Source organism: Lepidochelys kempii, chromosome 23 (genome assembly GCF_965140285.1).
Source record: "Lepidochelys kempii isolate rLepKem1 chromosome 23, rLepKem1.hap1, whole genome shotgun sequence".
Taxonomy (NCBI): domain Eukaryota; kingdom Metazoa; phylum Chordata; order Testudines; family Cheloniidae; genus Lepidochelys; species Lepidochelys kempii.
The window spans coordinates 18812098-18836891 of NC_136402.1; the positions used below are offsets into that span (position 1 = coordinate 18812098).

The 24794-nt window shown below is 70.3% G+C and overlaps 3 protein-coding genes across 8 annotated transcripts; 2 read left to right on the forward strand and 1 right to left on the reverse strand.

The window, feature by feature from the left end:
* Positions 1–221: 221 nt before the first annotated feature.
* On the forward strand, positions 222–12194 carry SRPK3 (SRSF protein kinase 3). 4 transcript variants are annotated; one of them, XM_078850326.1, is made up of 16 exons: positions 222–282; positions 405–480; positions 3470–3600; positions 3972–4080; positions 4481–4568; positions 6882–6969; positions 7186–7292; positions 8281–8446; positions 8979–9004; positions 9483–9642; positions 9957–10205; positions 10298–10386; positions 10521–10628; positions 10699–10768; positions 10967–11059; positions 11669–12194. In XM_078850326.1, the coding sequence occupies exons 1-16, from the start codon at positions 267–269 to the stop codon at positions 11851–11853; spliced, it is 1761 nt and encodes a 586-aa protein (XP_078706452.1). In that variant the 5' UTR covers positions 222–266; the 3' UTR covers positions 11854–12194. The 4 variants fall into 4 exon arrangements, 2 of the variants coding, with proteins under 2 accessions (XP_078706452.1, XP_078706451.1); XR_013634958.1 differs by lacking the exons at positions 10699–10768; positions 10967–11059; positions 11669–12194 and having other exon boundaries at positions 7186–8446; positions 9491–9642; positions 10521–10608; XM_078850325.1 differs by lacking the exons at positions 10699–10768; positions 10967–11059; positions 11669–12194 and having other exon boundaries at positions 7186–8446; positions 10521–10608.
* A 132-nt stretch (positions 12195–12326) lies between these two features.
* Positions 12327–18940, reverse strand: IDH3G (isocitrate dehydrogenase (NAD(+)) 3 non-catalytic subunit gamma). Of its 3 annotated transcripts, XM_078850329.1 has the most exons (13): positions 18152–18938; positions 16771–16803; positions 15952–16049; positions 15675–15787; positions 14879–14939; positions 14518–14650; positions 14068–14201; positions 13879–13981; positions 13653–13799; positions 13350–13444; positions 13144–13204; positions 12595–12743; positions 12327–12510 (listed from the first exon to the last, which is right to left on the reverse strand). In XM_078850329.1, exons 1-12 carry the CDS (start codon positions 18212–18214, stop codon positions 12642–12644), a joined length of 1143 nt encoding a protein of 380 aa, XP_078706455.1. In that variant the 5' UTR covers positions 18215–18938; the 3' UTR covers positions 12327–12510; positions 12595–12641. The 3 variants fall into 3 exon arrangements, with proteins under 3 accessions (XP_078706455.1, XP_078706454.1, XP_078706456.1); XM_078850328.1 differs by lacking the exon at positions 13350–13444 and having other exon boundaries at positions 18152–18940; XM_078850330.1 differs by lacking the exons at positions 13350–13444; positions 16771–16803; positions 18152–18938 and adding an exon at positions 16286–16495.
* On the forward strand, positions 18145–21586 carry SSR4 (signal sequence receptor subunit 4). The gene is made up of 6 exons (XM_078850333.1): positions 18145–18935; positions 20032–20150; positions 20501–20575; positions 20690–20779; positions 20955–21020; positions 21398–21586. Exons 1-6 carry the CDS (start codon positions 18875–18877, stop codon positions 21500–21502), a joined length of 516 nt encoding a protein of 171 aa, XP_078706459.1. The 5' UTR covers positions 18145–18874; the 3' UTR covers positions 21503–21586.
* Positions 21587–24794: the final 3208 nt, after the last annotated feature.

The window sequence follows — 24794 nt, forward strand, 5'->3', positions numbered from 1 at the left end:
ACGCGCTATCTCAGAGTTCCGAGCATGGCCCGGGGACCCCATGACAGGGGCTCATTGGGCTTGGGAGGGAAAGGGGGGGCTGGAAACCCCCCTTAAATTTGGAGGCCTCAGCACAGGTGCTGCCAGAGAGTTTGGGGCGACACCCCAGTGCTGGGGTCCCCTCCCCTCCCCCACCAGAGCTCCCCTCCCCCTCCCGGGATTCCCCCACGTGGAGCAGCAGCTGTTGGGGGGGGGCTGCACATGCGCCGCGGGCTCCAGGGTCAGAAATGAGCAGCAAGAAGGGTGAGAGGGACTGGGGGGTGCTGGGGGAGGGGTTCAAGGGGGGGAGGGCAGCAGGGGGGGCATGGTGCAATGGCTGGGGGGTTGCTGCCAGGACCCCTGTCATTAACCCTCCCTCCCCCCAGGTCCAGGCAGCTCCCAGGGCAAGAAACCCAAAAAGAAACACAGGAAAGAAAAGGGACCAAGAATCCCGGCCCCCAGGTGAGAGGGGCTGCGGGTTGGGAGTGAGGGACACCGGGGGGGCTGTGGGTCGGGAGTGAGTGAGGGGCACCGGGGGGGGCTGCGGCTCGGGAATGAGGGGCACCGGGGGGGGCTGTGGGTCGGGAGTGAGCGAGGGGCACCGGGGGGGGGCTGTGGGTTGGGAGCGAGGGGCACTGGGGGGGCTGCGGGTTGGGAGTGAGCGAGGGGCACCGGAGGGGGCTGTGGGTCGGGAGCGAGGGACACCGGGGGGGGCTGCGGGTCGGGAGCGAGGGGCACCGGGGGGGGCTGCGGGTCGGGAGCGAGGGGCACCGGGGGGGGGGGCTGCGGGTCGGGAGTGAGTGAGGGGCACCGGGGGGGGGGGCTGCGGGTCGGGAGCGAGGGGCACCGGGGGGGCTGCGGGTCGGGAGTGAGTGAGGGGCACCGGGGGGGGGTGGCTGCGGGTCAGGAGTGAGTGAGGGGCACCGGGGGGGGCTGCGGCTCGGGAGCGAGGGGCACCGGGGGGGCTGTGGTTTGGGAGTGAGTGAGTGAGGGGCACCGGGGGGGCTGTGGGTCGGGAGTGAGTGAGGGGCACCGGGGGGGGGCTGCGGGTCGGGAGTGAGTGAGGGGCGCCGGGGGGGGGCTGCGGCTCGGGAGCGAGGGGCACCGGGGGGGCTGTGGTTTGGGAGTGAGTGAGGGGCACCGGGGGGGGGGCTGTGGGTTGGGAGCGAGGGCACTGGGGGGGCTGCGGGTCGGGAGTGAGTGAGGGGCACCGGGGGGGTGGGGCTGCGGGTCGGGAGCGAGGGGCACCGGGGGGGCTGCGGGTCGGGAGTGAGTGAGGGGCACCGGGGGGGGCTGTGGGTCGGGAGTGAGTGAGGGGCACCGGGGGGGGGGCTGCGGGTCGGGAGTGAGTGAGGGGCACCAGGGGGGGCTGCGGGTCGGGAGTGAGGGGCACCGGGGGGGCTGCGGGTCGGGAGTGAGTGAGTGAGGGGCACCGGGGGGGCTGTGGGTCGGGAGTGAGTGAGGGGCACCGGGGGGGGGCTGCGGGTCGGGAGTGAGTGAGGGGCGCCGGGGGGGGGGCTGCGGCTCGGGAGCGAGGGGCACCGGGGGGGCTGTGGTTTGGGAGTGAGTGAGGGGCACCGGGGGGGGGGGGCTGTGGGTTGGGAGCGAGGGGCACTGGGGGGCTGCGGGTCGGGAGTGAGTGAGGGGCACCGGGGGGGTGGGGCTGCGGGTCGGGAGCGAGGGGCACCGGGGGGGCTGTGGGTCGGGAGTGAGTGAGGGGCACCAGGGGGGGGCTGCGGGTCGGGAGTGAGTGAGGGGCACCGGGGGGGGGGCTGCGGGTCGGGAGCGAGGGGCACCGGGGGGGCTGCGGGTCGGGAGTGAGTGAGGGGCACCAGGGGGGGGCTGCGGGTCGGGAGTGAGTGAGGGGCACCAGGGGGGGGCTGCGGGTCGGGAGTGAGTGAGGGCACCGGGGGGGGGGGGGCTGCGGGTCGGGAGTGAGTGAGGGGCACCAGGGGGGGGCTGCGGGTCGGGAGCGAGTGAGGGGCACCGGGGGGGGCTGCGGGTCGGGAGCGAGTGAGGGGCACCAGGGGGGGGCTGCGGGTCGGGAGCGAGTGAGGGGCACCGGGGGGGGGCTGCGGCTCGGGAGCGAGGGGCACCGGGGGGGCTGTGGTTTGGGAGTGAGTGAGGGGCACCGGGGGGGCTGCGGGTCGGGAGTGAGTGAGTGAGGGGCACCGGGGGGGCTGTGGGTCGGGAGTGAGTGAGGGGCACCGGGGGGGGCTGCGGGTCGGGAGTGAGTGAGGGGCGCCGGGGGGGGGCTGCGGCTCGGGAGCGAGGGGCACCGGGGGGGCTGTGGTTTGGGAGTGAGTGAGGGGCACCGGGGGGGGGGGGCTGTGGGTTGGGAGCGAGGGGCACTGGGGGGGCTGCGGGTCGGGAGTGAGTGAGGGGCACCGGGGGGGTGGGGCTGCGGGTCGGGAGCGAGGGGCACCGGGGGGGCTGTGGGTCGGGAGTGAGTGAGGGGCACCAGGGGGGGGCTGCGGGTCGGGAGTGAGTGAGGGGCACCGGGGGGGGGGCTGCGGGTCGGGAGCGAGGGGCACCGGGGGGGCTGCGGGTCGGGAGTGAGTGAGGGGCACCAGGGGGGGGCTGCGGGTCGGGAGTGAGTGAGGGGCACCAGGGGGGGGCTGCGGGTCGGGAGTGAGTGAGGGGCACCGGGGGGGGGGCTGCGGGTCGGGAGTGTGTGAGGGTCACCAGGGGGGGGCTGCGGCTCGGGAGTGAGTGAGGGGCACCGGGGGGGCTGCGGCTCGGGAGTGAGTGAGGGGCACCAGGGGGGGGCTGCGGGTCGGGAGTGAGTGAGGGGCACCAGGGGGGGGCTGTGGGTCGGGAGCGAGTGAGGGGCACCAGGGGGGGGCTGCGGGTCGGGAGCGAGTGAGGGGCACCGGGGGGGGGCTGCGGCTCGGGAGCGAGGGGCACCGGGGGGGTTCATAGCCTGGACCGTATCCCTCCCTGCCAAGGCACGAGCCCAGCTGCCCTAGTCTGTGGGCTCCCAGCCGTCCCCTCGGGCTCGGGGGGCGCCTGGGTCTGGGGGGGCTGCTTCCTCAGGCCCCCTGGCCCCGGGGGGGAGCTCGTTGGGGGGCTCGGTGCCAGGCTCGGATTCCTTCCCCTGGGCAGCCCCAGCTGGCCGGGGGCTATTTTTAACCCCGCGATGCCAGCCAGGGGGTGAGGTCATGGCTGAGACGGGGGCACATATCCCAGCATGCACTGCACACCCCCCCCCCGCACAGACCAGCCCAGCTGGGGCCTCCGGGGAGGGGATTGTGTCCAAGTCCCCCCCTCACATCCCTGGGACCCCCCGAATCTCCCCTCCTCTGGCCTAGACCCCCCCGAGGTGGCTGCATCTGGGGCCGGCGCCATGGGGGAGCCGCCAGACGGACCCAGGTATGGGGGGGATGCGCTGCACCCCGGGGGGGCCACGTCCCAGCTCCGGGGGTCACTAACCCCCCGTTTCTCTCCCCAGGGCGCCCCAGCCCCCCAGCCCCACGCAGCCCCCCACCGCCCCGGCGACACTGCCAGTCCTGCCCCCCCAGTGTGGGGGGCACCTGGGCTCTGACGAGGAGGAGCAGGAGGACCCCAGGGACTATTGCAAAGGTGGGGGGGTCTGGGCCGTACCACTGAGTGGGGGGGTGGGGATAAATGGGAAGGTGCGGAGGGGACGCCGGGGGCGGGATGAACCACGGAGAGGGCGGGGGGGGTGCCATAGGGAGGGATGTACCACAGGGGCAGGCGATGTCACGGGAGGGCCATACCATGGGGAGGGGTGCGAGAGTGCCACGGGGGGGAGTGCCACGGGGAGGGATGTACCACATGGAGGGGTGGGGGGCACGAGAAGGGATGTACCTCGGGGCCATACCATGTGTCGAGGGCAGGGGGGTTCTGTCTGCAGCAAAGGGGGGAGACACTGGGGTTTGTAGGGCCCTGGCCCCCCCAGCTGGCAGCAGCTGACCCCCCTATTCCCCCAGGCGGGTATTACCCGGTGGCGATCGGGGACCTGTTCAACGGGCGCCACCACGTGGTCCGAAAACTCGGCTGGGGCCATTTCTCCACCGTCTGGCTCTGCTGGGACATCCAGTGAGTGGGGGCTGGAGGGAGGAGCCCGGACTCCTGGGTTCTCTGCCCGGCTCTGGGAGGGGAGTGGGGGTTGGTGGGTCAGAGCAGGGGGGGCTGGGAGCCAGGACTCCTGGGTTTTCTGTCTGGCTCTGGGAGGGGAGTGGGGGTTGGTGGGTCAGATCATGGGGGGCTAGGAGCCAGGACTCCTGGGTTCTCTCCTGGCTCTGGGAAGGGAGCTGGGGTTTGTGGGTCAGAGCGGGATGGGGCTGGGAGCCAGGACTCCTGGGTTCTCTCCCAGCTCTGGGAGGGGAGTGGGGGCTGGTGGTTAGAGCAGGGGGGGCTGGGAGCCAGGACTCCTGGGTTCTCTCCCGGCCCTGGGGATCGGGGGGGTCTGTGGGGCACTTACCTCCCCTCCCTGCAGGCGGAAGAGGTTCGTGGCGCTGAAGGTGGTGAAAAGCGCGAGGCATTACACGGAGACAGCCATGGACGAGATCAAACTGCTCAAATGTGTGAGTGCCCCCCTGGCCCCCCCCACATCTCCCCCTCCAGGGCCCCGGCCGGCCCTGCTCCCCACACCACCCGAGACTCACAGAAGATCGCCCAGGGGGTCCTAGTCCAGCCCCCCTAAATCACCCTGGCCGGCCCTTGAACCCTGCAAGGATGGAGATTCCCCCCCCCTCCCGGGGAACCCCCTCACCGGCCTCCCCCCGCTAGCTCCCTCCCTCCCGGGGAAATCGTGTTTCCTAATATCCCACCTGGACCCCCCACTGCCACTTGAGACCACAGCTCCTTGGTCTGTCCTCTGCCCCCTGAGACCCGCCGAGTGCCGTCCCCTTGGGGACCCTGTCCCGGGGTCCCCGGGCGATGCTCTGACCTGCTCCCCACGAAGCCGGGCAGGACTCTGGGGGAGTCTCCTCTCGGGGAGCAGCCTGTCTGCAGGACACACAGCTCCCCCGGCTTCCCCCTTCCTGGGTCTGACCCCGGAGCCTCCAGCGTCCTCTGCCCCTCCGTGCACTTCCTGCAGCCAGTCCGCCCAGGCGGGGTCCTGGGGGGCCAGAGGGTCCTGCCCCCCAACTCCGCAGTCAGACGGGACTCTCAGCCAGCCGAGGAAACAGAAGGTTTATTAGACGACAGGAACAGGGTCTAACACAGAGCTTGTAGGTGCAGAGAACAGGACCCCTCAGCCGGGTCCATTTTGGGGGGCAGTGAGCCAGACACCCCCGTCTGCCCTTCACTCCATGTCCCCAGCCAGCCCCAAACTGAAACTCCCTCCAGCCCCCCTGCTCTGGGCTTTGTCCCTTTCCGGGGCCAGGTGGTCACTGGATCCCTTTGTTCTCCAACCCTTCAGCTCTCACCTGGCAGGGGGAAGGGCCCAGGCCACCAGTGGCCAGGAAACAGGGTGTCGGCCATTGTCTGTGTCCAGACCCCTGCACACACCTGCCCTCTAGGGCTCTGCAATGATCATACACCCTCATCCCACCCCCTAGATACTTAAGAACTGCCTAGGGGAAACTGAGGCACCCCCATACTATTCAGAGGAAACATTAAGAACAGTCCCACTTCGTCACAGACCCCCCTGCACCGGCTGCTCTCAAGCCCCCCTCGCTCTTCTCGTCTGCAGACGAAATCGCCCCTGCCCCAGCCCCGGCCGTTTCCCTTGCCCTCCGCTGGCCTCTCTCCTGGGGGGCCCAGACCGGGGCGCAGGGCTCCAGATGTGGCCCCCCGGCCGCAGAGCGGGGAACGGTCCCGCCCCTCGGCCCTGGCGAGGCCCCGGCTACCGCAGCCCACAATGCAGCTGGGGCCCGCTGCCGACTCCTGCCCGGCCCCTCGGCCCCCGTGAGCCCCTGGGCCACTCGGCCCCCGGCCTGTCACGGCGCCGGGGAGCCCCCCGGCCTCGGCGCAGGACCCTGCCCTGCTCCCGCTTCATCCCCTCGGGTCTCTTTGGGCTCTGCCCCGCCGCGGATCCGCCTCCCCCAGCCCAGGGTCCTCTGCCGAGGGGCTGGGGGTGCAGCCCACCCCACCCGCTAGATCGTTGACGAGGAGCCTGGCCAGCCCGGGGGCGCCCTGCTGGATCCCGGCTGCCAGCGAGCCCCGGAGCCACGGCTCCCCTCATGCCCCCCCCATCCTGCTGCCTCTCTCCTGCCCCCCCCAGGTTCTTCCCAGGCTCCCTCTTGCCCCCCCTACCTCCCTCCCTCCCTCCGTTCCCCCCTCTGGCTCCTAGCTCACCCCCTGTCATGGAGTGTGGGGGAGTCAGGCCCCTGCACCCCCACTTCCTGCGATCCCCCGGGACGCTCAGCCAGCCAGGAACACAGGCCACAACAGAGCTTGTGGGTCCAGGAAGCAGGATCCCTCAATCAGGTCCCTCTTGGGGGTGGGCCTCCCCCCATCTCCCCAGCTAGCCCCAAACAGAGACTCCCCCCCGGCCCCTCTCTTCCGGGCCAGGAGGCCACCAGATCTCTTTGTTCTCCAGCCCGGGCCCAGGAGACGGGGTGTCGGCCATTCTCCGTGCAGACCCCATCACCCCGGCCCCCTAGAGCTCTGTGACCGTCACCCCCCTGATCCCCCCACCTGGATCCTTAAGAAAGGCCTAGGGGAAACTGAGGCACCCACCCAGTATTCAGAGAAGACCTGAAGGCCATTCCCACTTCGTCAAACACCTCCTGTGCCCCCCCCCCCCCCCCAGCCTCTGGCTCCCATCCCAGGGCGATGGGGACGGGGGGGGAAGACGACAATGTGGCCGTGACTCAAGGCGGGGCCGGACGCCTGGGTCCCCATGTCCTGCCTCAGCGCAGTGACCCCAGGGCACCATTTCCCTCCCCCAGGTGCGGGACTCTGACCCCAGCGACCCCAAGAGAGAGAACATCGTCCAGCTCCTCGACGACTTCAAGATCTCGGGCATCAACGGTGTCCGTATCCTTCCATGGGGAACCCAGGCGTCCGGCTCCCAGCCCCCCTGTTCTAGTCACCAGCCCCTGCACCCCTCCCAGAGCCAGGAGAGAACCCAGGCGTCCGGGCTTCTGGCCACCCCCTGGTCTAACCCACCAGCTCCCACTCCCCTCGCAGAGCCGGGAGAGAACCCAGGCGTCCGGGCTCCTGGCCCCCCATTTCCTTGACTCCCGAGCCCAGATGTCTGCATGGTGATGGAGGTGCTGGGCCACCAGCTCTTGAAGTGGATCATTAAATCCAACTACCAGGGCCTGCCCCTGCCCTGCGTGAAGAGCATCCTGCGCCAGGTACGGGGGGCCGAGAGCCCCCCAGAGCCGGGAGAACCCAGGCATCCGGGCTCCCGGCCGCCCCCTGCTCTAACCCACCAGCCCCCACTCCCCTCCCAGAGCCAGGAGAACCCAGGCATCCGGGCTCCTGGCCCCCCCACCCCACTTGAAGCCACTGGACCTTTGGGGTGGGTCAAGGGGTCAGGCTCTGCCCAGTTCACCCAGGTCCATACAGCCCCGTATCTGACACACACACCCCAGTGCAGGGAACGGGGGAGCTCTGTGTTTGGGGAGCCTCTTCCCCTGGTCTGTCCATGCCCCCATTATCGCAAAATTGGGGGGCGGGCTGCTTTTGGGAGGTCCTGGGGGGGGGCGGGGCAGGCTGGCCCCGTCCCTACCGCCCCAGCTGCGCCCCCAGGTGCCGGTTTCGGGGGGGCTCGGCTGCCCCGGTCCCCGCCGCCCCGTGTGCGCCCCCGTGTGCCGGTTTGGGGGGGGCTCGGGCTGCCCCGGTCCCCGCCGCCCCGTGTGCGCCCCCGGGTGCCCGTTTCGGGGGGCTCGGGCTGCCCCGGTCCCCGCCGCCCCGGGTGCGCCCCCGGGTGCCCGTTTCGGGGGGCTCGGGCTGCCCCGGTCCCCGCCGCCCCGGGTGCGCCCCCGGGTGCCCGTTTCGGGGGGCTCGGGCTGCCCCGGTCCCCGCCGCCCCGGGTGCGCCCCCGGGTGCCCGTTTCGGGGGGCTCGGGCTGCCCCGGTCCCCGCCGCCCCGGGTGCGCCCCCGGGTGCCCGTTTCGGGGGGCTCGGGCTGCCCCGGTCCCCGCCGCCCCGGGTGCGCCCCCGGGTGCCCGTTTCGGGGGGCTCGGGCTGCCCCGGTCCCCGCCGCCCCGTGTGCGCCCCCGGGTGCCCGTTTCGGGGGGCTCGGGCTGCCCCGGTCCCCGCCGCCCCGTGTGTGCCCCCGGGTGCCCGTTTCGGGGGGCTCGGGCTGCCCCGGTCCCCACCGCCCCGTGTGCGCCCCCAGGTGCTGCAGGGCCTGGATTATCTCCACACCAAGTGCAAGATCATCCACACGGACGTCAAGCCGGAGAACGTGCTGCTCTGGGTGAGCGAGGGGGACGTGCGGCGCCTGGCGGCCGAGGCCACCCGCTGGCAGCAGCTGGAGGGGCCGCCCCCCCCCGCCTCCGCCGGTAGGGCCCCCCCAGCACGGGGGGAGGGGCCGGGTCCGCTCACCGCTCGGGGGGGCTGGGGGCCCGGACGCCTGGGTTCTCTCACCGCGTGGAGGGGGTGGGGGCCCGGGGGGCTGGGTTCTCACCACTTGGAGAGGGTGGGGTAGGGGCTGGGGGCCCGGACGCCTGGGTTCTCTCACCGCGTGGAGGGGGTGGGGGCCCGGGGGGCTGGGTTCTCACCACTTGGAGAGGGTGGGGTGGGGTAGGGGCTGGGGGCCCGGACGCCTGGGTTCTCTCACCGCGTGGAGGGGGTGGGGGCCCGGGGGGCTGGGTTCTCATCACTTGGAGAGAGGGGGGTGGGGGGGCTGGGGTCCCAGACGCCTGGGTTCTCTCACTGCTCAGCAGGGGTGGGGGCCCGGACTCCTGGGTTCTCTCCCTGCTTGGGGGGGGCCGGGGGCCCGGACACCTGGGTTCTCTCCGTGTCTGTCTGTTGATGCTTTGCACATGCGATGCCTTTTGTGTTCTGAGAATCTCGACCTCGTTCCCCCCCCAGTGAGCTCGGCCCCCCAGGGGATGGAGGTAAGTTCTGCATGGGGGGCTGGATGCCCTCGCACGCCCACTGCCTCGCACGCCTACCCGGGCACCTGCTCGCACTCCCTCCCCCATTGGGTAGGCATCTCTGTCCTCCTGGTTCCTTCCCGGCACGGCCCTTTGCACGCTCGGTTCCTTCCACGCCCTCCCAGCACAGCCCTTCGCACGCTCAGAGCCATCCATGCCAGCCAGGCACGGCCCTTCGCACGCTCGGTGCCTTCCCGGCACGGCCCTTCACACGCTCAGAGCCGTCCACGCCAGCCGGGCACGGCCCTTCGCACGCTCAGAGCCGTCCACAGCTCTTCGCACGCTCGGAGCCGTCCACGCCGGCTGGGCACAGCCCTTGGCCCGCTCGGGGCCTCGCTCCCCCCCGCGGCCTGTCCCGGCTCCCCCTGCCCTGCCCCGGCTCCCCCCGCCCCGCCCCGGCTCCCCCTGCCCCGCGGGCACTGACCGGGGCTCCCGGCAGCTCTCCAGGAACCGGCGCAAGAAGCTCAAGCGGAAGCAGAGACGCCAGGGCCGGCTGCTGGCCGAGCGGCTGCGGGACCTGCAGCAGCTGGAGGAGCTGGAGACGGGGGCCCCCCCCCAGGGCCCCCCCCTGCCTGGGGCCGACTCCGACACAGAGGAGGGTGAGCGTCAGCAGGGCTGTGGGGGGGGCCCTGGGGGCACGGAAGTGGGGGTTAGTGGGAGAGGGGGAAGTCAGGGGCTTGTGCGGGGGTTGGGGGGCAGGGAGATTTGGGGGGTTGCTGGGTGGGGTGGAGGGGCACTGGGGCATCACCAGGGATGTGGGGCAGGGGGGAATATGGGGGTTAGTGGGGGAGCTGCAAGTCGGGGGCTCGTGGGGCGGGTTGGGGGGCAGGGGGATTTGGGCGGTTGCTGGGTGGTGGGGAATGGCCCCCCCTTCTTCTGGGGGGTCACACCACCCCCGCTCTCCCCCCCGCAGAGTGGCCCCTCCCCGGGCAGGGCAGCCTGGCCAGCAGCCCCCAGAGCCAGACCTCGTCCTCCGGCTTCCAGGCCCTGCCGCCCTACGACGCTTGGAACGGCCACGTGGGGGGCCCCCCCCGCCGCCGGCCCCCCAGCCCCGACTCGGCCACGTCCGGCTTCTCCAGCTCCCTCTTCTCCACGGCCTCCGGCTCGGGCCAGTCCGGCAGCTCGGGCCAGCGGGGACGCGGGGGGCTGCTGGCGCCCAGCGGTGAGTGGGGGGCTCTCCCCGGCACTCAGGGATGGGGCGGGGGGGGTCTCAACCAGGGACACGAGGCCTCACTCTCCCTCCACCCCCCCCAGCCTCCGAGTTCCTGGTGAACCCCCTGGACCCCCAAAACGCTGACCGGATCCGAGTGAAGATCGCAGATCTGGGCAACGCCTGCTGGGTGGTGAGGGGGCGCTCGCGCTATGGGGCGGGCGGCTGGGTTCTGTGGGGCAGGAGCGGTTGAGGGGCTGGAGTCGGGGGAGGCTGGGTTTTGGGGGTCACTCTCCCTGCCCTGTTCTCACCCCCCCCCCATTTCAGCACAAGCATTTCACCGAGGACATTCAGACCCGGCAGTACCGGGCCCCGGAGGTTCTGATCGGCGCCAGCTACAGCACCCCGGCCGACATCTGGAGCACGGCCTGCATGGTACGGCCCCCCCCGGCCGGGCCCCCCCCCAGCCCCCCGGCCGGCCCTGACCCCCCTCTGCTCCCCACAGGCCTTCGAGCTGGCGACCGGCGACTACCTCTTCGAGCCCCACTCGGGGGACGATTACAGCAGGGACGAAGGTTGGTCGCGCCCAGACACCGGGGTAGATGGGCCTGGGGTCTGCCTGCGGGGGGGGCAGCAGGGGGAGGGAGCTGTGACTGGGGGGGGGGAAGAGGACTGGGGGCTCTGCCCTGGGGGGGAGATGGGCGTGGGGATGTGATGTGGGGGGCAGGGGCGATGGGACCGCACTGACTCCCCCCGCCCGTTTACCCCCCCAGATCACATCGCCCACATGGTGGAGCTGCTTGGTGAGATCCCCCCCCACTTTGCGCTGTCGGGGCGCTACTCGCGGGAATACTTCACCCGCCGAGGTGAGGGGCGGGGCTAGGGGGCGGTGGGGGAGGCTGGGAGGGGGGATGGGCCAGGGCATTAGCTGGGGGGGCTGGAGGGTCAGGGGCCCCCGCTGGGCGGGGGGGTCGGAGGTCCGGGGGGTCTGGGTTTGTCACGGAGTGTGGGGGAGTCAGGGCCCTGCACCCCCACTTCCTGCGATCCCCCGGGACGCTCAGCCAGCCAGGAACACAGGCCCTAACAGAGCTTGTGGGTCCAGGAAGCAGGACCCCTCCATCGGGTCCCTCTCCCCCCCATCTCCCCAGCCAGCCCCCAACGGACAAAACCCCCTCCAGCCCCGCCCCCAGCCTCCCCCTGGCTCCTCCTCCAGCCTGTGTCCCGTGTCCGGGGCAGAAGGTGACACTTGGGCCCAGGTCACCCCGATTCCCCCCCCCCCCCCAGTGCAGACAGTCCCAGCAACACCCCCAGGTCAATCTGCCCCCTCCCTGCTCCATCTCAGGGCCGGGGGGCTCAGGTGGGGCTGGGGATCGGGGGAGGCCAGGGCTGGGGGGGCTCAGGGGCGGCAGGGCTCGGGGAGCTCGGGGGGGCTGGGGGGCCCTGTACCCCAGCACTGACGCCCCCCCGCCCCCCAGGCGACCTGCGGCACATCCCCAGCCTGCGGCCCTGGGCGCTGGGCGCGGTGCTGCTGGAGAAATACGAGTGGCCCCCGGAGCAGGCGGCCGCGTTCACCCGCTTCCTGCTGCCCATGCTGGACTTCCTGCCCGAGCGGCGCCCCACGGCCGCCCAGTGCCTGCAGGGCCCCTGGCCGCGCCCCTAGGGACCCCGGCGTCCGGCCGCCCACTGCCTGCAGGGCCCCTGGCCACGCCCCTAGGGACCCCGGCATCCGGCCGCGCCCCTGGGGACCCCGGCGTCCGGCCGCTCCCCTGCGTGTCAAGGACCCTGGCGGCCAGGCTGGCCTGTCCCGGCAGAGGGGGGCCGGTTGTTGGTGTTTGGGGTCACGGCCCGTGTGGGGCTGGGAGCTTGGGGAACACTGGCCCCATGGGGCTAGGGCAGCTCTGGGCCCCCCTGTGTGGGGGAGGGGGGCTGAGCCCAGCTGGGGGCACCGTGGGGGGAACCCGCCCCCCAGCGTGTGACATTTGATTAAATGGTTTGACAAAACCCTCCTGTCAGCGTGATCCTGTTTGGGGGGTAGGAGGGACCCAGGCGTCCGGGGTCTCAGTGCGCCCCCGCCCCCGCCCGCATCCCATTGGGGTGGGAACCCAGGTGTCCAGGCAGGAGGCGGAGCCAGCCGACATTGCACTGACATTTATTCCCTGTGGGGGGCCCTGGCCCCACGGCGACAGACACACAGCAGCAGCAGCGACATGGACGGGGGGCTACGGGCCCGCCCCGGGGGGCAGCGCCCCATGGATTGCCCGGCTGGGGGCACTGGCCTGCGCGGCCCCTTCAGCTTGCCTGAGAGTGGGGTCCTCCCCTGCGGGAGAGAGGGGGGTCAGAGAGAGAACCCAGGCATCCGCCCCGCCCCCGACACGCGTGCCCCCAGCTTTCCCCGCCTCACCGCCCGCTCCAGGCGGGGAGGGACCCAGGCGTCCGGCTCCCCGTGGCCTAGCTGCTCTGGCTCCAGCCGGTCGCCGTGCGGACGTGGTGCAGGATGGACTGGACAGCCCCCGACGTGGTGCCCTGGCCCCCGATGTCCGGCGTGTGGGTCTGCGGGGAGGGGCGGGTTAGAGCAGGGCCGTGGCCGTGAACTGGGTCCCACCCCCTCCACCCTGCTCTGCCCCCCGTTCCCGTTGGGCCGCCTCTCCCAGGGGCGGAGCCACGACCCACTTGTCCCACTGGGGCAATTACCCCTCACAGGACGGCCTCCCCCAGAAGAGGCGGGACTTCCTGTCCCAGTAGCTTGCGATTGGCTAGTGCTGAGGGAAGAGGCGGGACTTGTGCTCCTGGTTGGACTCTTCCTCCCATTAAGGCGGGACTTCCCCACGCGGCCGACTGCCGCGGCCAATACTAGGGGAGGTTGGAAGGAGGTGCAGGAAGTCCCGCCCCTGCTCCCCCCTAGAGGGCAGGACTTCCTCCCTTGCCGGCCAGAGGAAGGGGCAGGGCTTACCGCCTGGTCGTCCAGGGAGGCCAGCACTGCCTGGCGGATGGTGGTGGCGAAGACGTGCAGCCTGCAAGGGGAGGAGCAAAGAGGGGCGGAGTCAGAGCAGCACAGGCCCCGCCCCCTGGGGAGGGAGGAGGATAGATGGGGCTGGGGACACTCACCGGAGGTGGGGGCGGGGGGACAGGGGGTGCAGGGGACGGGGGGGGGCTCACCGGAGATGATCCAGCATCATGCAGGCGGCCAGCAGGGTGGCCGTGGGGTTGGCGATGTTCTTGTGGGCGATGCTCTTCCCCGTGTTCCGTGTGGCCTGGGGGGGGGGCGGGCGGTGAGACCCTGATCCTGCCCCCCCGGCCCCCTTTGAACCGCGCACCCCTGCCAGTGTCTGCCCCACAGCATCCCTCACTCCAGCCCTGCACCCGCCCTGCTCCCCTCATTCCCGCCCCGCAGCCCCCCTGCACCCCTCATTGCGGCCCCCACCCCACCCCTCATTCCCGCCCCGCAGCCCCCCCGCTCACGGTCTCGAAGACGGCGAAGTCTCTCCCATAGTTGGCACCGGGCACGAGCCCCGGGCCCCCGACCAGCCCCGCACACACGTTGTTCACGATGTTCCCGTAGAGATTGGGCATCACCATGACGTCAAACTGCTGGGGGCGGGACACCAGCTGGGGGGAGAGCAGGGGGGTCAGGATGCCTGGGTTCTCTCCTGGGCTGGGGGCGGGCCCCGGACGCCGGGGTTCTCACCTGCATGGTGGTGTTGTCCACGATCATGCTGTCGAAGGAGATCTCCGGGTAGCCGCCCGCCACCTCCCGGCAGCACTGCAGGAAGAGCCCGTCGCCCAGCTTCCTGCGGGGGGGGCAGGGGGTGAGTGACCCCCTGCGGGCCCCCCCAGCAGCCCGCTCTGCCCGCCCCCCCCGGGGCCCGGCACCCACATGATGTTGGCCTTGTGCACGGCGGTGACCTTGGCGCGCCCCGTCTCGCGGGCCAGCCGGAAGGCGTAGTCGGCGATGCGCAGCGACCGCGCCCTGGTGATGATCTTCAGGCACTCCACCACGCCGGAGACGCTCTGCGGGGGGAGGGGGTCAGGACGCCAGGGTTCCCCTTGTCCCAGGCGGGGGGGCTTGGCCCTCCCCTCCCAAAAGGGGATGGACTCCTGGGATGGTTGGGGGGGGCCCAAGGTGGAGCCAAGGCACCCAGGTGGGCACAGATCCCGGGGGGTGGAGGGGGCTCCCAGGGGTGGGTGGGGCAGGGGTGGGGACCCCAGAGGCTGGTTTCCGCAGGGATGGGCAGCGACCCCAGAGGGTGGGGCTCCCTGGGAGTGGGCGGGGCTCCCTGGGAGTGGGCGGGGCTCCCTGGGAGTGGGCGGGGCCCCAGGGCAGCACCTCGTGCTCCAGGCTGCTGTACTCGCCCTCCGTGTTCTCGCGGACTATGAGGATGTCGATGTCCCGGTGCCGCGTCAGCACCCGCGGGAGGCTCTGGCAGTGGATCACATTGGCGTAGAGATCCAGGCTGGTGCTGGGGGGGGGAGGGGGTCAGAGCCCCCCCAGGACAACCAGCACCCCTCACTCCTGACCCCCAGCCCCCCTGGCGCCCCTCACTCCCGACCCACAGCCCCCCAGGGTTCCCGGCGCCCCTCACTCCCGACCCACAGCCCCCCAGGGCTCCCGGCGCCCCTCACTCCCGACCCGCAGCCCCCAGCCCCCCCTCAGCCCCGTCCCCCCCAGGCACATAGCCCCCGCTCACCGCAGGACGTTGTTTCGGGATTTGTAGGACGGCGGCAGGTTGTGGTTGGTCTCAATGTTTCCTGTCGACCAGAAACTGGTTAATCCCCAAATGCAGGAACCCAGACCAGACGGGGACCCGGGCAGGGACGCAGCCCCGCAGTGTGGGGCAGGGGGCCGGTCACCCAGGGACCCCTTGGGCGGGGGGTAGGAGCTGTGACAAAGTGGGAATGTTCTTAATGTTTTCTCTGAATACTGGGTGTGTGCCTCAGTTTCCCTCGGCATTTCTCAAGTATCCAGGTCGCAGAGCCCTGGGGGGCAGCGTGATGGGGTCTGCACAGAGGATGGCCGACACCCCGTCCCCTGCAAGGTGCCGACTGAAGGGGCTGGGGAACAAAGAGACCAGGTAGCTCCTGGCCTGGGAAAGGGACAAAGGCTGGAGGAGGGAGGGAGAGTTTCAGTTTGGGGCTGGCTGGGGAAATGGGGGGAGGCCCTGATGGGGCTCTGGCCTCCCTGCCCCCCAAGACGAACCCGGCTGTGGGGTCCTGGTCTCTGCACCTACAAGCTCTGTGTTAGACCCTGTTCCTGTCGTCTAATAAACCTTCTGTTTCCCCGACTGGCTAAGAGTCCCGTCTGACTGCGGAGTTGGGGGGCAGGGCCCCCCCACCCCAGGACCCTGCCTGGGCGGACTGGCTGTGGGAAGAGTCCTGCCTGGCTTCGTAGGGAGCAGGTCCAGAGCATGGCCCGGGGACCCCTAGGGGAGCGGGGGAAGAGGCTGGAGCCAATTATGGGGGACTCTGCCCGGCACTGGGACTGACCCTTCAGGGCGACGCGATTTCGCCGGATGGCCATGATCGCGTTCTGAATGTCGTCCTCCACCGCGTCCGAGCTCACCCGGACCTCCTCGAAGTCCACCGGGACACAGGCCTGCCTGGGGGAGGGGAGAGAGACAGGATGCCTGGGTTCTCTGGGAGGGGAGTGGGGGCTGGGAGCTAGGACTCCTGGGTTCCCACGCTCTCTGGGTCAGCACAGGGCGGCACTGAGGCCCAAGTGTCTCCAGCAGGGGGCAGTTGCCCCGATCCCCTGCCCCCATACCTGAACACCTCCTTCACGTGCAGCATCAGCTCCGGTCCGATGCCGTCTCCCGGGATCATGGTCACGGTGTGACGCCCCCCGTACTTCGCGGGAGGAGGCTGTGGGAAGAGAGGCAGTGAGAGAGAACCCAGGAGTCCGGGGTCCCAGGCCCCCCTGCCCAAACCACCAGACACCAATCCCCCCTAGAGCTAGGAGAGAACCCAGGAGTCCTGGCTCCCACCCCCCACTCTCCTCCCAGAGCTGAGGAGAGAACTCAGGAGTCCGGGCTCCCAGTCCCCTGCCTTCCCTCCCTCTGGGTCCATTTTGGCCCCCACAGTCTGGGAGCAGTACTCACGATGGGGGTGTGCTGTGGGTCGCAGGATGCACGGAGGGGGGCAGAAGAGAGAAAGGGGTTAGTTCAGCTCAGTGAGAAGGACGACAGGTCTGGGGGGGCGGGAGGCCTACCTGAAGGACCCCCCCTTCCTTCGGGGTAGAGGTTCTGAAGCTACGCCCATAGGCCATGGTACCCCGAGCCGTTGTTCTCCCTGTTCCCCCCAATCCTTGACCCATCCCCCAGCCAGCCCCCCATCTTCTAGCCACCGCATTCCCAGCCAGCCCCCCACCCATCCTGTCCACCCTCTCCTGGCTTTCGGCGCTTTGGGGTCCTGTGGCAGGGAGTTCCCCAGGCCCGCCGGCCGCTGTCCCTCCGCAGGGATAGGGGGGATTCTGCTGGCTCGCGTGCGATGGGGGGGTCGGGTCCCCGCACGGGGGATTTTCCAGCCCTGCAGCCGCCCCTCCCCCCGGCCCGTGGCCAGAGCCGGGGGAGGGGGGGGCACTCACTGACGTCAGGGTCCTGCACTCGGCACCCGGCACCTGGGGGAGAACAACGGGGGACAGGTTAGAGCCAGGGCGAGGGGGGACCAGGACGCCTGGGTTCTCTCCCCGGGTGGGGGCCGGGAGCCCGGGCGCCTGGGTTCTCTCCCCGGCTGGGGGTGGGGGCCGGGAGCCCGGGCGCCTGGGTTCTCTCCCCGGCTGGGGGGGGGGAAGGGCCGGGAGCCCGGGCGCCTGGGTTCTCTCCCCGGCTGGGGGTGGGGGCCGGGAGCCCGGGCGCCTGGGTTCTCTCCCCGGCTGGGGGGGGGGGAAGGGCCGGGAGCCCGGGCGCCTGGGTTCTCTCCCCGGCTGGGGGGGGGGGGGAAGGGCCGGGAGCCCGGGCGCCTGGGTTCTCTCCCCGGCTGGGGGGGGGGGGAAGGGCCGGGAGCCCGGGCGCCTGGGTTCTCTCCCCGGCTGGGGGGGGGGGAAGGGCCGGGAGCCCGGGCGCCTGGGTTCTCTCCCCGGCTGGGGGTGGGGGCCGGGAGCCCGGGCGCCTGGGTTCTCTCCCCGGCTGGGGGGGGGGGAAGGGCCGGGAGCCCGGGCGCCTGGGTTCTCTCCCCGGCTGGGGGGGGGGGGGAAGGGCCGGGAGCCCGGGCGCCTGGGTTCTCTCCCCGGCTGGGGGGGGGGAAGGGCCGGGAGCCCGGGCGCCTGGGTTCTCTCCCCGGCTGGGGGGGGGGAAGGGCCGGGAGCCCGGGCGCCTGGGTTCTCTCCCTGGCTCGGGGGGGTTCACTCTTGCTTGCCCCAGAGGATGCTGGGAACTGGACCCAGGGGCTGGAGTCTCTCTAGCGCCCTCTACGGGGCTGGGCAAGGTCACCCCTTCCATCCCCCCTCCACCCCGAGGCTGAGGATAGCCTCAGCCAATCAGAATCGGCCGCTTCGCTGTGGCCCGCCCAATCGGGGAAGCCGGCCCAATCAGCAACGGCCCACGGTGACGAAACGACCAATTGAAAGAGACTATCAGGCTTGGCCCCGCCCTAAGTCTTTGGAAGCGCCTCTTTGCCGCCCCCTTCAGGCGTTCCAACTAATTAGCTCCGCTAAGGTCGGTCAAGCCCCACCCATCTCCTCGGCCCTGTTCCAATCAGAACTAAGCCTCTGACGCTCGCCCCGCCCATTTCCTTCCTCCCCCAATCAACTCAAAGCTGGTCGGACAGCCCCTCTCCAACTGCAGCGTCGACTCCTGATTGGTCCCGGCCTCTACGGGGGTCCTGTCCAATGAAGAGGCCGCTGCGCCATCCTGCCCCGCCCATTCCACTCCCCCACGTCCAATCAGGAGCCGCCCCCGCGGGTGGAGCCGGGCCGCGCGCCGGCTGGTCCTCCCGCCTTATCCCCCCCGCCGTGCAGCCCTCCTTACCGGGCGGGGGCCCAGCAGGGCGGCTCTCCACAGCTGCCTCGTCGCCACCAGAGCCGCCGCCATTGCAAAGCCGCGCGCGACACACAAGACCAGCGCGCCCCCGCTCCTGCGACACCTCGTCAGCTAAGTCCCGCGAGAGCTCCGGCTCGGAAATCTCGCGAGATCTCTCTCGGGAAAACTCAATGCCACGCCTATTTTCTGCGAATCGTCAGCGCCATATACATCCCGGCGGCCATTTTGTAGCATCAGGTTGGGGGCTCTCCAGAGACGTCCTGAGAGACGCATGCGCATTGACGGCCCTGTGGCTTGTTTCTCGCTCCTTGGGGGCCAATAAGTCTCGGCGGCCATTTTGTCCCTGGATGTCTCTGTGATTGCTAGGGAGGATGCGCGAGGAGACGTAGCGCGCGTGCGCGCTGATGAGGCCGCGCCTTTTCTCACTCGCGGGTGGCCAAAATAAGTCACGGCGGCCATTTTATTGCTCGAAATCCAGGGGAAATCTCGCGGGCGCTTGCTCGGCGCAGAGCCGTGGTCCCCCGCGCCGCTTGTCGCTCCGCCCCGCGCCAGATAAATCCCGGCCGCCATTTCCTTTCCGTGGGAGGGCGAAAGCCACGTCCACGCTGGGTCACGTGGCCGGTCGGGGGAGCTGCTGATTGGCTGGCGGCGGCAGGCGCCTTCCCGACACGCTCCGCGGCGGCGGTCCCAGGTCTTCGGCCACGGGCGGCGATGGCGCTGGCGGGGATCGCGGTGCTCCTGGCGGCGGCGGCGGCGCTGGGCGGGGCCACAGGTACCGGGCCCCGCCCCCTGCCGGTCCCACTCGGGCCCCGGCCCTGAGACCCCCGCGGGGCCCCGAGCGCGGGGGGGCGGAGCTCTAGGCGGTCTGGGGGCGGGGCCAGAGAGGGGCGGGGCCCAGGGGGCGGGGCCAGAGAGGGCGGGGCTCTAGCAGGTCTGAGGAGGCTGGGCCAGGGTCTGGGGGGGCTGGGCTGTGGGGTATGCTCTGGGTCTGAGGGGGCCGGGCTCTGGGGCGGGGCCAGAGAGGGGCGGGGCTCTAGGAGGTCTGGGGGGCGGGGCTGATCTGGGGGGGCAGGGCCAGGTCTCAGGGGGCTGGACTCCGGCTATGGGACAGGGCCAGGGAGGGGCAGGGATCTGCGGGGCTGGGCTGGGGTCTGGGGGGGTGGGGCCAGAGGGGCGGGATCTGGGGGGCTGGGCTGGGGGCTGGGGGGGTGGGGATGTGGGGTAGGGCCAGAGAGGGGCAGGGATCTAGGAGATCTAGGGGCAGGGCTAGGGTCTGAGGGGGCGGGGCCAGAGGGGCGGGGATCTGGGGGGCTGGGCTGGGGGGGTGGGGATGTGGGGTAGGGCCAGAGAGGGGCAGGGATCTAGGAGATCTAGGGGCAGGGCTAGGGTCTGAGGGGGCGGGGCCAGGGAGGGGCGGGGATCTGCGGGGCTGGGCTGGGGTCTGGGGGGGTGGGGATGTGGGGTAGGGCCAGAGAGGGGCAGGGATCTAGGAGATCTAGGGGCAGGGCTAGGGTCTGAGGGGGCGGGGCCAGAGGGGCGGGGCCAGAGGGGCAGGGATCTGGGGGGCTGGACTGGGGGCTGTGGGGGTGGGGCTGTGGGGTAGGTCCAGAGAGGGGCGGGGATCTAGAAGCTCTGGGGGCGGGGCTAGGGTCTGAGGGGACCAGACTCTGGCTATGGGGCGGGGCCAGAGAGGGGCGGGCATCTAGGAGGTTTGAGGAGGCGGGGCTAGGTTCTGGGGGGGCGGGGCAGTGGGGTAGGGCCAGAGAGGGGTGGGGATCTAGGCGGTCTGGAGGCGGGGCCAGGGTCTGAGGGGGTGGGGCCACAGTCTGAGGGGCGGGGCCGACTCTCACCACTCCCCCCACCCACAGGTGAGACGTGCCCGGAGCCCACCATCGTCCCATCCTATTACACCACGGCCGACGCCGTCATCTCCTCCGAGAGCGTCTTCGTGGTGGAGATCGCGCTCACCTGCCGCAACGGGGCGCAGGTACGGGGGGAGCCCGGACGCCTGGGTTCTCGCTTGGCCGGGGCTCTGGGGTGGGGCTGGGAGCCCAGATACCTGGGTTCGCTCCTGGCCGGGGTAGGGAGATTGGGGGGTTGGGAGGCTCTTGGCCCAGGGCTAGCTGGAGTGGGAGGCTGGTTGGGGGCGGGGGCTGGTCCCTTGGGAGCTGACCTCACAGGGTCTGGTGAAGGCCATTCAGCATCTTCACTGGGGGGGGGGCGTGGGGGGCTGGAGCGTGGGGGGGGCAGAGCGGGGAAGGGGGGAGGTGGTGCTGTGGCCCGGGCCAGCTCCCGCCCCTGGACCCCACGGTGCTAGGCTCTGTCTCTCCTCCGCAGAATGTCGCCCTGTACGCTGACGTCAATGGCAAACAGTTCCCCGTCACCCGGGGGCAGGACGTGGGGCGCTACCAGGTAACGTCAGGGGCAGGCTGGGGGGCTGGGAGCCAGGACTCCTGGGTTCTCTCCCCGGCTCTGGGAGTTCAGTGAGTGGGGGTCTGGGGGTGCACTGACAGGTTTCCCCCCCAGGTCTCATGGAGCATGGAGCACAGGAATGCCCGGTCGGGCACCTATGAAGTGAAGTTCTTCGACGAGGAGTCGTACAGCGCCCTGCGCAAGGTGAGGGGCCTGGCTCCATGGGGTCTGCGGGACGGGGGGAGATGGGAGGCAGGAATGGGAGAGGGTTTGGGGGCCGTTAGCCCTGCCTCAGTGGCTGTGGTCAAGTTCTGCTGCCTGGGGGGTCATCTGCAGGGGCCCCCCCCGACTGACACCCCATTTCCTCCTCCCCCCCCAGGCCCAGCGCAACAACGAGGACATATCAGCGATCCGAGCCCTGTTCACAGTCAGCGTGGATCACCGGGTGAGAGGGGGGCTGTCCCTGTGATGGGGGGCGGGGCAGTGTCCCCTGGGGTAAGGGAAGGGCTGTGGCTGTATCCCCCATGGTGAGGGGGCGAGGCTCACTCAGGGGAGGGGGGACGGGGCTGTATCCCCCGGAGTATGGGGGCGGGCTCACCCAGGGCATGGGGGGGGGCAGGCTCAACCAGGGGATGGGGGTCTGGGCTGCGTCCCGCACGGGTGGGGTGCCTGGATCCCCCTGGGGGCAGGGCTGGGTCCTTTAGGTGCAGGGGTGGATCCCCCCGGGGATGAGGGGCTGGGCTGTGTCACCTGCGCTGGGTGTGGCTGGGGGGCAGCCGTGGGGTGGGCTCAGGAGGCGGCTGACCCCCCCGTCTCCTGCAGGGCGCCTGGAGTGGACCCTGGGTCTCCACGGAGGTGCTGGCTGCCGCCATCGGGCTCCTCGTCTACTACCTGGCCCTGAGCGCCAAGGGGACCATCCAGGCCTGAGGGGGAGCCGGGGTCCCCCTGTGGGGCCGCCTGCTGCCCCGCTGAGTCCCCTGCTGGCCCCCAATAAACACTGTCCCAACCCGCTCGGCTCGCTCTGCTTCTGGGGCGCGGGAACTGGGGGTACTGCGGCGCGGGGCTCCACGGCCGGCCCCCTCCCAGAGACACGGCCCCAGCTCTGGGTGGGGGTGGCTTTCAGCACCCCCACCGTTAACCGTGTCCCAGCACCACGGGGCACACGGCACGGGGGGGCCGCTCTCGGGTTAGCGGGGGCGAATGTAGCTGGACGCCCGGTGACCGTGACCATCCTGTAAGGAAATTAACACCCCAGCCGAGGGGCGACACGGCCCCGGGGAGGCGGGCGAAACGGGCACTAGAGGGTCCAGCGAGAAACGCAAAACGCCAGCGAGGCGAACCAGCAAAGCGAAAGGAGCCATGCGAGGCCAGAGGGCACCCTTGAACCCGAGAAATCCTCGCGGGGAGGCGGGAGGAGCCCGACCTCTGGCGAGTGAAGCGTGAAAATACCGTGGGGAGGCCGAAGGAACGTGAGAGCAGCGAGCCGGGGACCCGGACACTCCCAGCAAAACAGGCTCTGTCCCGCCGAAGCAGGAAGCTGCTAACCAACCCGTGGGGCCCCTGGGCGCTGGCTGTGCTGAGGGAGCAGTCAAGGACGACAAGGCCTTTGCGGAGAAACTCAGTGAATTCTTTGCATGGGTCTTCACGGCTGACGGGCGGGAGATTCCCAGACCTGAGCCGGTCTCGTTCGGCGACAGGTCTGAGGAACTGCCCCAGACTGAGGTGTCACGAGAACAAATGGATAAACTAAACGGCGGTAAGTCCCCGGGACCGGGGGGATCCACCCAAGAGTTGGGAAGGACTCAGAGGTGAAGTTGCAGAACTAACAACCGGGGTTTGTAACCTGCCCTTTAAATCCACTTCTGTCCCGCTGACGGGAGGGGAGCGAATGTGACCCCACAATCGCTCCAAAGGGCTCCCGAGGTGACCCCGGCGATCCCGGGCCGGTGGCCTGACTCCAGGACCGGGCAACTGGGGGAAACTCGCAAAGCCCAGAACTGTCAGCCAGCGGGATGAGCGGAGTTTGTTGGGGAGGAGCCCCCCGGGTTTTCGTAACGGGAAATTGGGCCTCCCCCATCGGCTGGACTCCGCTGAGGGGCCGACAAGCGCGTGGACGAGGGGCCGCGGGGGCAGCCAAGGGTGGGGTAAGAGGGACGGTAACTGGACAGGAGACAACGGGCAGCTCAGCCTTTCGCCTGGAGAGCGGTAAATCGTGGGTCCCCCAGGGGTCTGCCCTGGGCCCAGTCCTGTGGACGTGCATAAATGCCCTGGGAAAGGGGGTAACCGGTGAGGTGGCAAAATTTGCAGAGGAGATGTCGCGGGGTCCCCGGGCCATGCTCGGACCTGCTCCCCCCAAAGCCGGGCAGGACTCTGGGGACCCTCCCCTCTCGGTGCCGACTGTCCCCGGGGCAAGACGCTGCCCCACCTTCCACCATCCTGGGTCCGGCCCCGGAGCCTCCAGCCTCCCCTGCCCCACCAGGCACTTCCCGCAGCGTGTCCCCCCAGGTGGGGTCCTGGGGGGGGCAGAGGGCCCTGCCCCCCAACTCCGCAGTCAGACGGGACTCTCAGCCTGCTGGGGAAACAGGTTTATTAGACAGGAACAGGGTCTAGCACAGAGCTTGTAAGTGCAGAGACCAGGACCCCTCAGCCGAGTCCACCCTGGGGGGCAGGGAGGCCAGACCCCAGTTCTGGCCCCCCCGCCGTTTCCCCAGCCAGCCCCAAACTGAAACTCTCCCTCCCTCCTCCGGCCTTTGTCCCTTTCCCGGCCAGGAGCCAGCCACCTGGTCTCTTTGTTCCCCAGCCCCTTCAGTCGGCACCTTGCAGGGGACGGGGTGTCAGCCATTCTCTGTGCAGACCCCATCATGCTGCCCCCCAGGGCTCTGCGACCATCACCCCCCTGATCCCCCACCTGGATACTTGAGAAATGAATAGGGGAAACTGAGGCACCCACCCAGTATTTAGAAAAAGCACGAAGACCATTCCCACGCTGTCACCGTACAGAACTCCTCCAGACAGTTACCTCCCAGGCAGCCTGCGCAGAGCTGCCGAGGGACCCTCGAAGCTGAGTGACGGCAGCAAAGTGGCAGATGAAATTCAACGTGGTAACTGCAAAGTGACGCACGGGGAACCGTCCTCCCAGCGAGCCCTGCACGCCGATGGGTCTGGATTCGCTGTTCCCGCCGCCGAGAGATCGTGGGGCCGCTGCGGCGCGTTCCGCAAACAGCCCCTCCGAGAGCGGCCGGGCCTCCGTGGGAGAGGAGAAGCCACGTTGCCTCGAAGGCTGCAGGCCGACGGGGTCGCCCCGGCTCCGAAAAGATCGGTTGGAAGTGGAGACGGTTCCGAGCAGGGCAGCAGAACTGATGCAGGGTCTGGAGCGGCTGCCGGCCAGGGACTTGTCCGTTTGGAAATGAGGCAGCTCGGGGGGGATACGATGGGGATCTACAAATGGCCCCTGGAGGTGGTGAATAAGGACGTGTTGTCCACTGCTAATAACACAAACTAGGGTCACCAAAGGACATGAGCCGGCCACAGGTTTAACACGAACAAAGGACGTATTTCCTCACACAGCCCACAGTCGACCTGTGGAACTCCTTGCCAGAGGATGTTGTGAAGGCCAAGACTATAGCAGGGTACAGAAAAGCACTCGATCACTTCCCGGCGCATGGGCCCAGCCATGGCTATTACCCAGCCTCTGTGTGCCAGGAGCTGGCACTGGGCGCAGGGGATGGTCACTTGCTGACTCCCTGTTCGGCTCACTCCCTCTGGGCGCCTGGCACTGGCCGCTGTCGGCCGACGGGACACCGGCCTAGCTGGGCCTTTGGGCTGACCCAGCCTGGCCGCTCTTATGGGGGGTCATGGCCCCCCTGGCTGTCACAGATCTGCAGGGCCAGGGCTATTGCCCTGCTTAGGAACAGCCCCTGGGGGTCACATTGTCCCTGGGGGCAGCCACTGGCTTCCCTACCCTCCCAGACCCACCTTGGAGCCTGCAGCCCCCCTGAACTGGATCCATGGGGGAACCCTGCCCCCCAACTTCCTTGATCCAGAGTGACTCCACTGGCAGTGTGAATGCAGGAGGGTTTCCCAAAGACCCTGACCCCAGCTTCGCCTTCCAGCTGCTCCCACTTCACACACGGGCCAGACCTCAGCCACACCTGGGTCTCTGCAAAGCAAACACCCCCCTCCCCTCCAGTTAACCAGATGGGGGAAACTGAGGCATGCA

What these genes read in the sequence shown, in the direction of transcription:
- SRPK3 (XM_078850325.1), top strand. An exon ending in TGGCTCTGCTGGGACATCCA is followed by an intron (nt 4,081 to 4,480) that starts GTGAGTGGGGGC and finishes CCCTCCCTGCAG; the next exon opens with GCGGAAGAGGTTCGTGGCGC. An exon ending in CGGCCCCCCAGGGGATGGAG is followed by an intron (nt 9,005 to 9,482) that starts GTAAGTTCTGCA and finishes GGCTCCCGGCAG; the next exon opens with CTCTCCAGGAACCGGCGCAA.
- IDH3G (XM_078850328.1), bottom strand. Translation starts at nt 18,214, where the DNA reads ATGGCGGCGGCTCTGGTGGCGACGAGGCAGCTGTGGAGAGCCGCCCTG. An exon ending in GTGCACAAGGCCAACATCAT is followed by an intron (nt 13,982 to 14,067) that starts GTGGGTGCCGGG and finishes CCCCCCCCGCAG; the next exon opens with GAAGCTGGGCGACGGGCTCT. An exon ending in CTCCCCGCCTGGAGCGGGCG is followed by an intron (nt 12,511 to 12,594) that starts GTGAGGCGGGGA and finishes TCTCTCCCGCAG; the next exon opens with GGGAGGACCCCACTCTCAGG.
- SSR4 (XM_078850333.1), top strand. Translation starts at nt 18,875, where the DNA reads ATGGCGCTGGCGGGGATCGCGGTGCTCCTGGCGGCGGCGGCGGCGCTG. An exon ending in GGCGCTGGGCGGGGCCACAG is followed by an intron (nt 18,936 to 20,031) that starts GTACCGGGCCCC and finishes CCCCACCCACAG; the next exon opens with GTGAGACGTGCCCGGAGCCC. An exon ending in CAGTCAGCGTGGATCACCGG is followed by an intron (nt 21,021 to 21,397) that starts GTGAGAGGGGGG and finishes CGTCTCCTGCAG; the next exon opens with GGCGCCTGGAGTGGACCCTG.